This window comes from Globicephala melas, chromosome 14 (genome assembly GCF_963455315.2).
Source record: "Globicephala melas chromosome 14, mGloMel1.2, whole genome shotgun sequence".
NCBI lineage: Eukaryota > Metazoa > Chordata > Mammalia > Artiodactyla > Delphinidae > Globicephala > Globicephala melas.
In genome coordinates, this window is record NC_083327.1 from 51,134,629 (window position 1) to 51,149,766 (window position 15,138).

General features: G+C 40.2%; 2 protein-coding genes across 2 annotated transcripts in view; one reads left to right on the forward strand and one right to left on the reverse strand.

Annotated features, from left to right (window-relative positions):
• TRDN (triadin) overlaps positions 1 to 15,055 on the reverse strand; it is a 495,585-nt gene extending 480,530 nt beyond the window's left edge. The window contains exons 1-2 of the mRNA XM_060283977.1: positions 14,445 to 15,055; positions 12,588 to 14,362 (exon numbers count right to left, since the gene is read on the reverse strand). The gene's annotated coding sequence lies outside the window, so the exon portion shown is untranslated. The remainder of the gene's footprint in view (positions 1 to 12,587; positions 14,363 to 14,444) is intronic.
• Positions 14,466 to 15,138, forward strand: part of NKAIN2 (sodium/potassium transporting ATPase interacting 2) — a 978,136-nt gene continuing 977,463 nt past the window's right edge. Inside the window, exon 1 of the mRNA XM_070043515.1 lies at positions 14,466 to 14,952. Coding sequence (XP_069899616.1) covers positions 14,621 to 14,952 — 332 coding nt within the window. The 5' untranslated portion in view covers positions 14,466 to 14,620. The remainder of the gene's footprint in view (positions 14,953 to 15,138) is intronic.

Sequence of the window (15,138 nt, forward strand, 5' to 3'; positions counted from 1 at the left end):
TTGCATATATACTTTCCTTTTGTACCTTATTCAGCCTTGCTCAGTTGTTCTCAAACAACACTGCAAATAGAAATACCTTAAGGGGTATGTACACAAAAAGTAGTATATTTATAAGTGGTTTAGAACCCAACATGTAACAATGTTGTAACCTCACTGTATTACAGTGTTACAACTAATATTTGTATGTTGTATCAGTTTAGTAGACTTGAGTTTATATGAGGCAACTCTTAGAAAAAGTGCAATTTAAGAAAACACATTTTCAGTTCTCAAAAAAAAAAAAAAAAAGCCAAAGTTAGACCCCAGTATTATATTATCCAATGGAGCACTGTGGCAGATTACACTTTTATTTTTTTCGGTACGTGGGCCTTTCACTGTTGTGGCCTCTCCCGTTGTGGAGCACAGGCTCTGAGGCCATGGCTCATGGGCCCAGCCGCTCCGCGGCATGTGGGATCCTTCCGGACCAGGGCACGAACCCGTGTCCCCTGCATCGGCAGGCGGACTCTCAACCACTGCGCCACCAGGGAAGCCCCCAGATTACACTTTTTAATGTAATTATCTTTCTAAATTACAATTTGGTTTCCAGAATTTGGGCCAGAATGTCTCCATAGTCCTTTGCCAATTTAATTGTTGCACCAGTTGTGTGCATCTTGAGATTCTTGTAAAAGATTCTCTTTGTCGATATGCAGAGATAAGGTCATTTGTACTATGGAAGGCAAAAAGGAGTAGAAGATCTTACATACACTTTAGTTCATGTTCTTTAAAGAATAATAATTACCAAACATGTCTCCCATTATACCCTCATAGTTCTTCAGTTTTTTCAACATTGTTTCAATAGTTACTGAGTACCTAAAGTGAAAAGACTTGGGACATTTGGAGATATAGAGAGCTTATATTTAAATAAGAGAGAAAAAAATACTTTCATGCTTCAACAGAAAATAATCTGTAGTAAGGATCAAGTGGATGGCATAAATACACTAATAAGAGAAAGCTGAGTGAAAAAAAAATGAAATAATTAAAAAATTGACCTTTGAAGGAGGGGTTGGATATGAAGAGTGAATGGAGGGGCCCCTGTTTGATAGTTGTGCTCTTTTAAAGAGGAAGAGTGAAGGATTTGTGGGTATTTGTACTCTCTCAGTTATTCATGAGCATTTGGGTCAAAGACCTCTAAGTACTGAGTGACCATATAATTTGTCAAAACTGGGATACTTTTGAGAATTAAAGTGGGCATTATTAAAAATTATCTTGGAATAATGCACATTAATTATGTTTGGTTTGACTGTTCTTTTCAAATTACAAATTACTCCTTTCTTAGTAGCTTTGAAATCAGGCACACAGAACCTTTGAGTTCCAAGGGTTTTCTTGTTGATTATATGGTGCAGTCATACAGCAAACTGACGTAACAAATGGAACCCAGTCTCCTGTTCTAAGAGCATGGAGGGTGAAGATGCCTCCTTGATTTTAGTCTAATGAGCGTGGACTTTGGAGTCAGAAAGACATGAATTCAAGGCCTAGCCTACCACTTACTATCTGTGTGCCTTTGGGCAAATTATTACTCTCTTTTAACCTCAGTTTTTCCACAAGAGATGTATAGTGCTTTTAGCGTAATGGTGGTCAAACAATATATGTCCATGTGCAATATTTTATATTATTAATCTTATTACTTTCCAGCAATTCTCTAACTCATGGCAGCAAAAAGCAACAGATAAAATATTTCTAGCCCTGACTTTTTCCCTTGAGACCCATACATATATATCCAGCTGCTTACTTGACATCTCAACTCAGTAGTCTAAAAGATACCACAAACATATGGAAACAAATAGAACCATTTGTGCAAGATAAAACTCAATTTGATCCTCCAAAAGTCTTCCCCATCTCTGGATATTGTACCCCTGTTCACCCAGGTGCTCAGGATAAATATGTAGGAGTGATCCTTAATTCGTAGGGTTGCAATCCTACTCACTCCCCATATGTCGTTTGTACGTAAGTGCTAATGACTCTAGCCCCTGGGATTTCTCAAGTCTGGCCACTCCTACTCCCCAGCAAGGACAACCCTGAACAAGCAGCTGTCTCATGCCTGAGCCACTGCAATTGAGTTTTATCTGCTGTCTTTGCAATGCTTTCTACCAAAAGAGCCAAAAGGAAATTTTAAAAACAATTCAGATCACATGCATTCCTAACTTTTAACACTTCAATACATTTTTATTTCATTTTCAAATAAAACCTTCTTTTTAAATTATGGCCTACAAGGTCTCCTTTCCTGGTCCAGGTCCTGCCAACCTCTCCAGTCTCACTGTCTCCTGCTTCTCAATTCCCATCTATTACATTACAGTCACTCTGGTCATCTTTCTGCCCACTGGATTTGATAAGTTTCCCCTCAGGACCTTTGAAGTTTCTATTTCTTCTGTATGGAATCCTTTCTCCCTGATACGCTCATGACTACCACTTCACATTTTTAGGTTTCATGTCAACATTTATTTCCGTAGAGAGGCCTTCCCTCACCATCCTACCCAAAGAAGGATTACCCTATCCTTGTAACACATTTTATTAAGTATTGTTATCACTACCAGCTAGCGGCCTGTGTATGTATGTTGTATACAATGATATGTTTATTGTTTGTTTTCCCTCAGTAGAAAGTAGACATTCACCAAGTCTTCAATAATAGCGTAGAAAATAAATACAAGCCTTCACCTAAAACTTTCAGACCAAAGCATAATCCTGAAGGAATAAGTAACTGAATCAAACAATATATGTCTACAACAACTGTTGCTTGGTGTTGACACAAGCTTAATAAATAGTGTCAATTGAGAAATAATTCAATAAATAAGACAAAGCCAACGTAACACCTTTATTACTGATAAAGTTGGTATTGGAGAATATATCTGCAAGAGGGTGAGACTCCTGATACTGAACTAGACAGTCTTGTTTAACAAGCCTCAGGCATGGCTGAATAATCAGAGCCTCCCCATACAGGAGCCAGTATGTAAAATTTAGGGCCTGGTGCATGTGGGCATGCTGGCTCAGAGTGAGAAGTGTCTGGGCTGCACTGGCCCAGTTTCTCCTTTTGAACTTACCACTCGGATTAAGCCCCTCCATCTCCCCTGCAGAGGGAGAAGTGAATGGGAGGGCAGAGCTAGGCAGCAGTGGTATAACCATGGAGCTTTCACCAATGGACAGAAACATAAGTGGTGCAGAGGTGCCTCCTGCCCAGTCTGTGACCAACATTGTAATTTTAAAAATGTATATATTTTATTAGATTAATGCTAATACATTACCTTTTTTCATTCTTAACTGTTTTAAAATTTTTTCACTAATCATGAGAGTCAAGGAGGTAGAATATAGTGTTTACTATTCTAGACCAAGATGAAATAGCCACAACTTTAAGGAAAATTAGTGATCTTTAAGGATAACTTTCAAAGATACGACCTTTGGGAATTACAATAAGATGAACATTTGAAATGTGTTTCAGGTCACTATTTTAATTCTATAGGCACTTATATGGAAGCTGAAATGGAGAATTACCCATTTTTATTGGAAAATGATTACTTTTCATAACTAAATTTGAGAGTTGTGCACTATTTACCTAGTGTGATAGCAGACAGTAAAATGATCATTATTAAAAGAAGGTCTTAGCTTCAATTTTCTCTCCTCTAAATGTAACAGAATATATTGAACTTGTAGAGTGCTTTGAGCTCAGTGAGAATTTCTGTTAATAGTACTATTTTTTCAAGTTTAAAACTAAAGGCTTCCAAAATTTCTTTGAAATTTTATGTTTTCAAAGGTTTTTAGCACCTATAAATGGAGATTATTACTTTTGCAAAGCATTGTGATGGATGATTAATGAAGAAATTAGTACAGTGTAAGTTTTAGGGAGTAAATGAGGAGTTTGTTGAGAAAGGGCCGTGACACATTACTTCAATCTCATCCCTAGAGAAGCATCAGTACCATTATGTTGTTCCTGCTTTTCCTGGCCATTTTGTGTCCTGCAGTTACTCGTCAATATATCCTTGACTTTCTTTGTCAGATGCTCCTACTAAATAAATCTCATGCCATACATCACTTTCTCTTTCCAGCCTCCTGGTCAAGTCCAAGAGTGAATCTCATGCATTACTTCTGTGATCCCTGTTAGGCAGATCAGGAACTCTTCCCAGTGCTCTTACCAAGCAGTTTTAGAACAATCCTCTCTGAGCTTGCCTCTCCCCCTCCTCTGACTACTACAGGATAGCAAAATTATCTCTCTCCGGGCATACGTGATACTGATTGTTAGCTTATCTTAATCCAGTATCTGGTGTGAGGAAAGTATGAACCAACAGGATGCCCCACCGACCCTGGTCAGCAAAGTACTAACTGTTGACCCTGGAATTTCTGCTGAACTCCACTAAGGCACTGGCCACTCTATTTGAATTGGGAGATTGTCACCAGACCCTGAAAGAAGTTCTAGATAACAATGACTTATTTAAGAGAACAATGAACACAATTCTTGGTGTTCTAGGCTCTAGGAATCCCTATATACTTTAAAGTCCAAGTGAGTTAATCTGGCTACTTACTTAAGTGTTCACTACCAACTATCTCAGGAAAAAAATCCCAGGTGTTGCAATAAAAATACTCAGTGGTGTGGATGGCGGTCTCTAAAATAGGCTGTCCATTTTTCTGGATCTAGATTTGGGCACTAAACAGTGGAAGGAGAAATGATGCAAATGACTTCTGTGGAGAACCAGAACCACGGATAAGACCTGCATCTGTTGGCAGTGCAAATTGCACCAGAAAGGATCCTGGGTGCTTATGTGAGTTTAGAATAACATCACTAGTGTGTCTTCAGTCCACAATGTGTAGTAGGAGTTGGTTTGAATCTGACTTTCTCCATGGATTGTGAGTGATATTATAAACATTCTTTGTAGGATACGTGGCTGTGTTTATTTGCCTATAGCAAATATTTTGGTGCTGTTTGTTTAGCATGCTTGCAAGTGGGGGGAAGCATCAGCTTGTTGGGCTTTCAAGCAGAACAGTTTTTACACATTCCATAGGTTTAAAAAAAAACGTTTTTCAGGCCTCAGACATCTTAGATGTAAGCTTATATATGATGGTGAAGGGAAGTGAATCCACTATCAAGTGCTGGTAATGGTAAATTAGTAATAGGTTTGGGATTAGAATGCAAGGGTATAAGATTGTAAGAGAGAAAGTGGGAATTGAAAAAATTTAAAGGGAAATACATGTTTTTCTGTAATTAATTTAATATTGCCCAGTAATGCCATGCAAGCGATTACCACCCTGAGATCTTGGAACATTTTATATTATTTCATTAAATTTTTCCAGCAATCATATGATGTAAGTACTAAGTTATTGTCCCCATATTACAGATAAAGTTACACAGAGTTAGAAACATTAAATGAGATGTCTAACGTTCCATAAGTTATAAACAGCAAAGGGGTCTATTGAAGGCAGGGCTGGCTGTCTCCAAAGCCTGTGTTTCACATGTTGCCCTAGCTTGGCATTTATATTGTCTCTCAGGAAGTCTGTGCTGGAATAAGAGAACTGGACTTTGAGCCCTACTCTGACTCTTCTCACTCCTTGATCTTCTTCAAATTGCTTAATCTCTTTAAATTTCAGTTTCCCGGTCTATAGAATGGGGATGTCGATGATCTAAGATGTAATTCAGATAATGATTTCAGATACAGTTGTGAGAAATGAGTGAGAATAAAGTGATTTGCACAGTGCTTGGAACCTGATAAGCACTCAATAAATTGTAGAAGAAAGAAAGAAAGAGAAAGGAAGGAGGGAGGGAGGGAGGAAGGAAGGAAGGGAGGAAAGAAATTCCTTTCCAAAATTCATTTTTACTTGGTTACAGTTTTCTGAAGAAAAATCCACTTTTAAGACCTCTTTACAGAAACCACTATTTTAAAATATTTCAAGCATAAGACAATATGACAATTTTGTCACCATGAAAAATGTGAAAACTGTAATTAACATAAAGCATTTCACAAAAGTATGTGACAGTATAAATGTCACTTAGGCAATCAAATCTTGAAATCCTAAAGGAGAAAGGGAAAAGGAAGCACTTGGCATTCCATCTTCACAGGAACCATGAAATGTCTATCATAACTTGATATTACTATAACCCTGCTAGAATAAATACAAACAACTCTAAGAACTATAAACTCCCAATAGTTTCTGTCTTAAATTAGTTATAGAAATATTTCCCCTCTTCCTCCACATCATAAACACATTCTATAGTTTATTATTTTAAAATGGCACTTCTTTAGTCCAACACTGATAGCTAACTAAATATTGCCATTGAAACAGACACATTTAATTCCTACCTTTTCATCCAAATAGTCTCATTTTAATGGGAATATATTAAAACCCAAATAAGCTCTGTGTTTATTCACGTCTGAGTACATTTAAGCTTAAGGTATAATGAAGTTATGGAGACAAAAAATGTGTTCCGTGTTTTACTTAGAAATGAAGCTCATGATATATTTGGATCTGAATATGGTGATACATATGTGACTATAACAACTGATAGGAAAAGTGTATTTTTTAAATTCCTAGAATTCACATATTAAAATGTTTTGCCAAAGGATCTGTAGGTATCAAATTTATCATATACATTTACTTTGGCAAAGGTTTGAAAAGAACAGATGAAATGCAACTCTCTAAAATGTTAGGTTAAAAACAATCTTCTAGATGTCTTGGCCTTAGTATATACAACATTGAGCAGTGATTAATGGCTTTAGTTTTTCGTGGCTTCCTACACCCATACTCCCTTCTTTCCAATCCATTTTATGTACAGCTGCAAGGTGACTTCCTAGGGCACAGCTCTTGTCTTCTCTGCTCAAGAACTATAATAGGCCCCTTATTGCCTACTCAGTAAAGTCCAGCTCTTCAGACTGACATTCAGACTTGTCATTGCCCTCTTTTCTCCTCCAGGCATCTTATGTTGCAGCTAAACTGACCTATTTTCTGAGTCTGGATCTGCAATTTTTCTACCTCTAAGACTTGAGCCAGCTTAAATACTGCTGCCAATTCACACAGGTGGCAGTAACTTCCCTTTGTCAGAACTGCCATAGCCCTCAGCCCTCAACTATACTGACTTACAGATCTTAATAATTTTTTTTTTTGGCTATGGTAATTTTTAGACTGTCTCCTAAACTTCCAAATGTTAGTCCCTAAAGGCAATATGTGTTCCGCTCAACTTGCAGCTGTTAACAAGTACAGTGTTTTTGTTCCTTTTCTGCTGGCTGCTCGCTCTCTGCATTCCATCTTCTATTAGTGTCCCCTCGTCAAAGAAAGAGGATGTCATTCAGAGGAGGGTTCTGACTAGGGAGCGAGAAGAGAGAGAAACTCACAACTTTCAGCCACTGAATGAATGGGGGAAAGTAGATTTGTGGCAGAAGTTGGAGGAGCAGATAAAAGGAAAGGTGTTTCACAGTCTTTTCTCATCTGCTCTGGATGAGGCTGAAATCCCTGCATGGTGGATGTAGATTGAGGGCAAAGTCTAAAGGAGAATTGTTTTGCCACATTTCTCACTCCCACAACCCCAACAGGGGGCGGCAGCGCCACAGTAAAATTGGCAAGGTGATGTGACTGGAGAGAGTGAAGGCCTGGGTACAGTTCTCCAGTGTCCCCTGGACTCCTGAGTCATGTGGACAGTATCCGGAAATTCTCTGTGGTCCCACAGAGGAATCTTGAGTCAGGCTGGCAGTGCTGGCTGACGTACAATGACAATGTCGTGATGCCCAGAGAACTGGTTGTTGGGCTGAACAGTATTATGACTAATGAGAATTTTATTATGATTTGAAGTTAGTGCTTATGTGGTTTTGCCATGAAGGCATATGTGAAGACAAAAATAGTATGGGAAGGGGAAATCATTGGGCATGCCCCCCCCCCGCCCCCCGCCAAGACTATTATCAGAAGGTATCAAAGAACCACCCATATTTTCCACAGAATGCCTGGGCAAAGCCTCCTGGAAGCATCTCACAATCACTGTCTTCACTGCACAATTCCAGGATGGGCAATGGAGGCGGAACGGATTTACGAGGAAGGCATGCTCCTGTACTCCAGCTCACAGCGAAAGAAGGAACACCAGAAGTGCCTGCCTCTTTCATCCACCTCCAGGTTTAAAAGACAATTTAAATTCAGCATTCCACCTTCTCCCTCAAAAAGGGAAAACAAACATTTGATTAGAATACTGTATTTATATTACTGAACACCTTAGCTATAAAAAAGAAACAACTGTGTTTAGGGATTTATTTTTCTTCCCTTCAGAAGCTCAGAATATACCACCCTGTTAGGATTTTGAATTAATCCTATTATAAGTAAGTACACTACATCTACTTTCCTAACACTTCTCGTTGTCACTTTCTAATATTGTATTAAATTAGTATTTATTAGGGTTGTAGAAGGATAAACTGGGGAAAGCACAGCAAATAAAGAAATTGTACAGTAATTACATTATCAGGAAAGATACTTTCAAGCTGTGCAGTAAATCTAAATTACATAAAAAAAATGTAGAGTACATATTACTACTGCCTCACTAAAAACTAATCATTTGTTTAGTATTACTCTATTGAATGGTTTAAATACTCCTCCTCTTGTAATTGTAGGAACTGAATCTCAGCTTTTAATTGGCTTTTGAGAATGTGAAGTCATTTGAATGGATGGAATATATTTTTTCTACTTCCCTTCTGCACAGAATATGAAACTCAAATTATTACTAATCAATTCTTATTCTGGTTAATTCAGAGCACCACTTTCTTTCATATTAAATCCACTGGTTTCTCTGAGATATTAGTATAAAGTTAACTTTTTGATTGTGACACTAGCATTGACATCTAAATTTTAATTTTTACTTATTTCAATTTTCAAGAAATAGTAAGTTCCCTTTAATTATGATTTGAAAACATGGTTTGAAAACATGGCCCTCCGCTTCTCTGACATTCCTCCACTCATGGGGGTGGGCACCTAGGTCTTCCCCCCTTTAAGTAGGGTGGGCTTGTGACTTCCTCGGAACGAACAGACTCTGGTGGAAGTGGAGCTGGGTGACTTCTGAGGCTGGGTGATAAAGGGCAGTACAGCTTCTGCCTTGTGTGCTGGCACCTTCTGCATGGAGCCCTCGGCTGCCATATAAGAAGTCTGACTCCTCTGTGGCAGTCATGCTGTGAGGAAGCCAAGCTGCAAGAAAGGCCACATGTAGGTGACCTGCTCTGCAGTCCTGGTCTTCAAGTCCTTCCAGCCCATGCGCCAGATGTACAAGTGAGTGAAGCTTCAGGTGATCTCTGCCCCCAGCCACAGAGCCATTCCCTGTCTTGGAGTCTTTCCAGCTGAAGCCCCAGCGTGGAGCCGAGACACTTCCCCAACTGAGCCCTCTCCAAATCCCCGACCTATAGAACCCTTGAGCATAATAAAATCACTGTTCCAAGCCGTTACATTTGGAGTGGATTGTTACCCAAATATAGCAACTAGAACTCCTGGCTTATCCTTACATTTATTTTTCAGCTCTTCATGTTGAAGAAAAAATCAGCACAACTTAGAGGAAAATAAAAAGATGACAATACAGATTTTCTAATCTCTGATAAATATTTTTTTCCTAAAATTGCATGTCTTTCTATGAGATAATTTATTAAAATAATAACTGAGTCTTATTATTTGTAAAATAATTGTATTAATATGCCTTAGAATATCTCATAATATGACTGAAATGTTAAAAATACTCAAGTTAATGTATGCAATTTATCTCCAGCAAATAGGTACTGAACTCTCAGCATATTGATGGTACTTTACTTGATCTTATAAGTAAAATTTACATAAATTACAAATTAAAATAATTTAATTTAGAAGGATATATAACCCAAGTGGTATTTAATACAAAAACATGACTGGTTACGCACTGACCATAACACAGCTCTGTCTTTATCATGGCATAATCTGTCATTGTGGCTTATCAGTATCTCTGGAGGCCAGCATTTTGGTCACATAGATAAATGGATTTTTATCGCTATGGTCTGTACTACAGAACCTGTCATTAGATATATTATTAGAAATGGACTTGAACTTTCAAGAGGAATCATCACAGGAAAGTGAGAGTCAATGTGATATATTTTTAGGCCACAGTCCATCTTAGCATATTTACTAGGTATTTAATAAATAATTAGTGCATAAAAGACACACAAATTAAAATGGAAGGTGAAAAAGTATTTGAAAAATGATAACATTCGTTACTGATAAAGGCAGAGGGGATCTGGCATGCACATTCCCTACAGGTGTAAATCTGTAGAAATCCTCAGGAAATCTGGATTTATTTATCAAAAGCATCATAATTTTGCTCATTCTTTGTCTCACTAGTTCACTTCTAGAAATGTATAATAAGGAAATAAAACATAGGTGATGACATGCCTACAAATTTAAATACTATAAAATGTATAATATTGAAACATTGGAAGCAAACTGTATTGGTTTTCTATTGCTGCTATGAAAAATCACCACAAATTTAGTGGCTTAAAACAGCACATTAATTATCTTACACTTCTATAGGTCAGAAGTCTGACAGGGGTCTCAGTTGGCTAAAATCAAGCTGTGGGCATAAATGTATTCCTCCTGAAAGCTGTGAGAGAGATTCTGTTTCTTAGCCTTTCTAGCTTCCAGAGGACACCTACATTCCTTGAACCATAACCTCCTTCCCCCATCTACAAATCCAGCAATGGTGCGTTGAATGTCTTCTCATCTTGCATCTCCTGACCCTTCTTTCGTTATCCTTTCTTTCTCCCCACCCCCAAGATGTTCTCAGCTTTTAAGGGCCAAGTGATTAGATTGGGACCACCTGAATAATCCAGACTCTTCTCCCCATCTCAAGGTTCTTAATGTAATCATGTATTCAAAAACCTCTTTTGCCATGTGAAGTAACATATTCACAGGTTCTAGGGATTACTGTGTGGACATATTTGAGGGGCCATTATTCTGCCCACCACCAAGTGGGGAAAGTGGGGGTGGGTGGTGGTGGGATGAATTGGGAGATTGGGATTGACATGTATACACTGATATGTATAAAATAGATAACTAATAAGGACCTGCTGTATAGCACAAGGAACTCCACTTTGCTGTACAGTAGAAACTAACACAACATTGTAAAACAACTATACCCCAATTAAAAACAAAAAAACAAAAAAAACTTGTATGTCTAAGAAAAAAATATGAATTAAATAACTGGGATACTTGCTTACATTGGAATGTTATGTAGTCATTAAAGCTGTGTTGTATGCAGAATAACGATACCTAACAATGTTAAAATGTTAACTATGGGCCAGGCACTGTTCTAAAAGCTTTACATATATTGACATTACTTAATGCTCCCAACAACCTTATGATATATGTGTATTATTACTCCATGCCCCCTTTTATAAAGAAACTGAGGTACAGAGAACTAAGTGATTTGCTGAAGGTTACACAGTTGCTAAGTGGCAGAGCTTGGATTATGAAGTCAAACTGGCTGCAGAGTCCATGAGTTTAATAGTTAATAATTTGGACATATGTTCTAATCTGTTGTTAAGTGAAAAAAAAGTAGATTAAGATATATTACGCATGATATAATCCCATTTTTGTACTTTCTGCAAAAATGAAAGATTATCTCTGGATGGAAGGATTATGAGTGATTATTTTCTTTTTAAATTTATTTTGAAAATACTGTTTCCTAATAGCTGTTATTTTCCAAACGAGAAAAAAACATCCAAGTTTGAACTAATATACAGTGAATTAAATGTTGGTTTTGTGATTGTAAAATTAATTGCTGCCTTTATGTTTTCAAACTATAATGAATGGAGACCGAGTAAAACTCAGAGTGAAATTGCTCAGTGGTGTTAGAAAGCCAATGTAACACATTCTCCCCACAGAAACAAGATAATTAAAAATAGCTGTGCCACCAGACTAGTCAACAAAAGCCCTTAGCACCTTACAGAGCTGAATAGTATATAACTTTATACTCATATACTATATAGTACATGACTAAACAAAAGGCCATTGCCATTCCAATTTGAGGTGTCTCTCTCCTTCACGCACATCTATGGGACAGTTGGAATTCTCTCTCAAGTCTTTTCCACTAAGGCTCCAAAGATAACAGGAAATAGAATATGAAGGGCATGGCCACCTTAAGGAATGGAACTTCAACCCTAACTACAGCACATTTTCACAAGGCAGGCATAGCGTATATGCTATCTAAAAGATACGATGTGATTTAAGTTTAGAGGTAATGAAGTACGATCTCAGTAAAGCTGGAAAAAAAGAGACAACTAAGTTTGTCATCATCCTTATAAATATTTTTAAGTCATCACTTCTGTACGGAATTCTAAAAGAATGACAAGCAAGTACAGTAAAATACCAATATGAAAGTACACAAAAGCAGATCTTGATGTCCCACAAACATGCCTTCACCACACTCTAATTCTGCCACAGAGAACGTGTGCGTCTGTGATCAAGACATAGTTGTCCCCCTTTATCCATGGCGGATGTGTTCCAAGACCGCCAGTGGATGCCTGCAACCACTGATAGTACAGAACCCTGTACACAAGGGTATCTTTAAAACGAGCATTGCACCAACTTACCAGTTTCCTGTGAGTAATGAACGAGATGATATAGGGGCAGCACGTAAGGCAGTGGGTGCATGCAGTAAATGCAACGGCAGGTGCAACACTGAACGCACTTCTGGTTCACTCTTCTGAGAACAGTGACAATGATGTCAGATCAGGAATAAAAACTCCTAAAGACTGCCTTCTGCTGGGTTTCTCCAGAGGCAGCCCTGACACAGGATTTGAGTGAAGTGGTTTATTGCTGAGTTGATCTCAGGAAGCACCGGTAGAGCAGTAGGGAAATGGTTAAGGGAAGGGAAGGAAGCTAATTCAGAAGGCAGGAACGAGCATGCCTCAAGGTTTCACACCTCTGGGTTGAGAAAGTTGGGAAATTTATCCACCAACTCCCATCCATTAATGGGTGAAGGTTGCTCTTGAGGCTGTACCTTCACTCCCAGTCAAGCACCTCCTGTGGGCAGAAAAAGCCTCTAACAGTCCCAGGTGCTTGCAGAAAGAAGATGGGCATGTTCTAAAGGGCAAGAATCCAGGGACTATGCGTGGGGTGCTGAGAGTCAGCTACAGACAGCGTTATGTTATCCTTTTACCTGTAGAGCCTAAAGGCCACTCAGGCTGTTGCTGGTTGCAGGGAAACCATTGCAGGATTATAGATGAATCCACAGAAATGCACTGTTGCAATTATGAATTTTAAAAGGGAACAGAATGATTTTCATAATATGGCAACAGCTTCTTTAAGCATTAGAAAGCATTAACTTACAGATTTCTTTTTGCTTGGCAATACAAAATACCTGCACCCCCAGCAGCTACTGGACAGCTAACCTGTGTGTAAAAACAGAATAACAACGAAAAGAAACACTTGCCACCAGACACCTCTGGCTTCAGTTTCACCAAGTATTGTGGAGCAGCTATTACTTGTTAGGCCCTTCCATGGGTAAGAGCACATATTGGGCTCTCATCATTTCATTAAACTTCGAAAGACACTTTTCAGAGAAAAGGCCATTTACAACTGGGGCGATTAAAATCGGGCATTCTCATTATAGTAACAAAATATCCACATTCTACAAATTTAACAAGTCAACAAGTCAAATCTCTTTTCCACTGTGTACAGTTGACAAATCATTTCTGAAAATTCAGTCCCACGCTTCTGGGGACTAGGGTCCCTATGCCCTATTCAATTTATTTATATTTAGTCATTCTGATACATCATTATTTACTCAAAGGAAGCAATCATTTGGGGTCCGTATTTGTGGTTCCCAGCATAATATTATCCTACACAAATACCATTTTCTCAGTAGGGCCAAATCCCACTTGCTAGGGAAAGCTCTTTGCTTGATGTGGTTTCAACAGTCTTAATCTCTTCGGAGGGTGTGGGAAGATACTTGCTATTTAGTTTCCTAAACCGTTCTCTTTAATTACCAATCTTGCCCCTTCATACCAAGGACTCAGTACCTCAGCGGATCTCTACACCACACCTTCACTTCCTGGGAAAGTTAGAAATGATTTGACAAGCGGCTCAGGTCTATAAAGAAAACACTGACCCTTGGCTCCCGACACCCAAACCCCAGGGGACGCCACCTGGACCAGTCTGCTTCGCTCTTCAGCTTTTCACCCGCAGGTGGCAGCAACGGGCTCCGAAGCGTGTGTCTCAGCAGGTTACCGGAGCCGAGGCATAGCTTCTGGCTGGCGTTCCAGAGCGAGGGCTGCAGCATCCACCTCCAGGAATCCACATCCAGCCGGGACGGCCCCTGAGGCTGAAGTACTTCATTTTGAAATTGTCTCTGATCCTTTCATTTCTTGAGTGAAAACAAACAACAGTTTGAAGCAGCAACGACAACTCATTGCGTCCCTACTTCCCCCAGTTCCCAATTTTCCTACCAACTCCAGCAGCAACCCGGCCCCTTTTCCGGAGCAGGGTCTGTTCCGTAACTCTCTACGCTCCGGCCCTTGCACATCCTCGGGAGCCGGGTGCCGGGCGGCTGGCAGTGCGTCGGCAACCGCTGCGTCCCTTCTCCTCCGACCAGTCTGCCACGCGGGCTTTCCGGCCGGTCGGGATGCCAGGGCTGCACTCCTATTTCATCACCCATCCTCCTTCCCTAACCCTCCTCTTCGTCCCTTTTCCCCCAAACACACACAGGCACACAAGCTGCTCGGTCGCGCATAGTGCTCCGGGCTTGGCTGCGGGAGCAGGACCTACACAAGCCCAGCAAGCTACGGACACGCCGCCCGGACTCTTCAGCCCGCGGGCCCCAGTGTCCCCACCGCCGCAGCCGCCGCTTCTGCGTCGCTCCTTCCCGCCTAGACACCGCCGCCAACAGCCCCCTCGGCTGCAGCCTCGGCAGGGCTGGAGGAAGTTGACGCTTTGGGAGGGGGCGGCGGGGAGCAGGTTGAAGGATTTGTTGTAGGAGGATTAACACATCTGGGCGAGGGGAGGGGCAGCGCCGCTGCAGGACGCGGCGCGGACCCGGCATCCCTGCGCGCAGCAGCCTCGGCCGCCGCCTCCCGGGACCGCGGAGCCCGGACGCCCCCGCCCCGCCCCCGCCCGCTGGGCCCCGCAGCGCGGGGCGCAGAG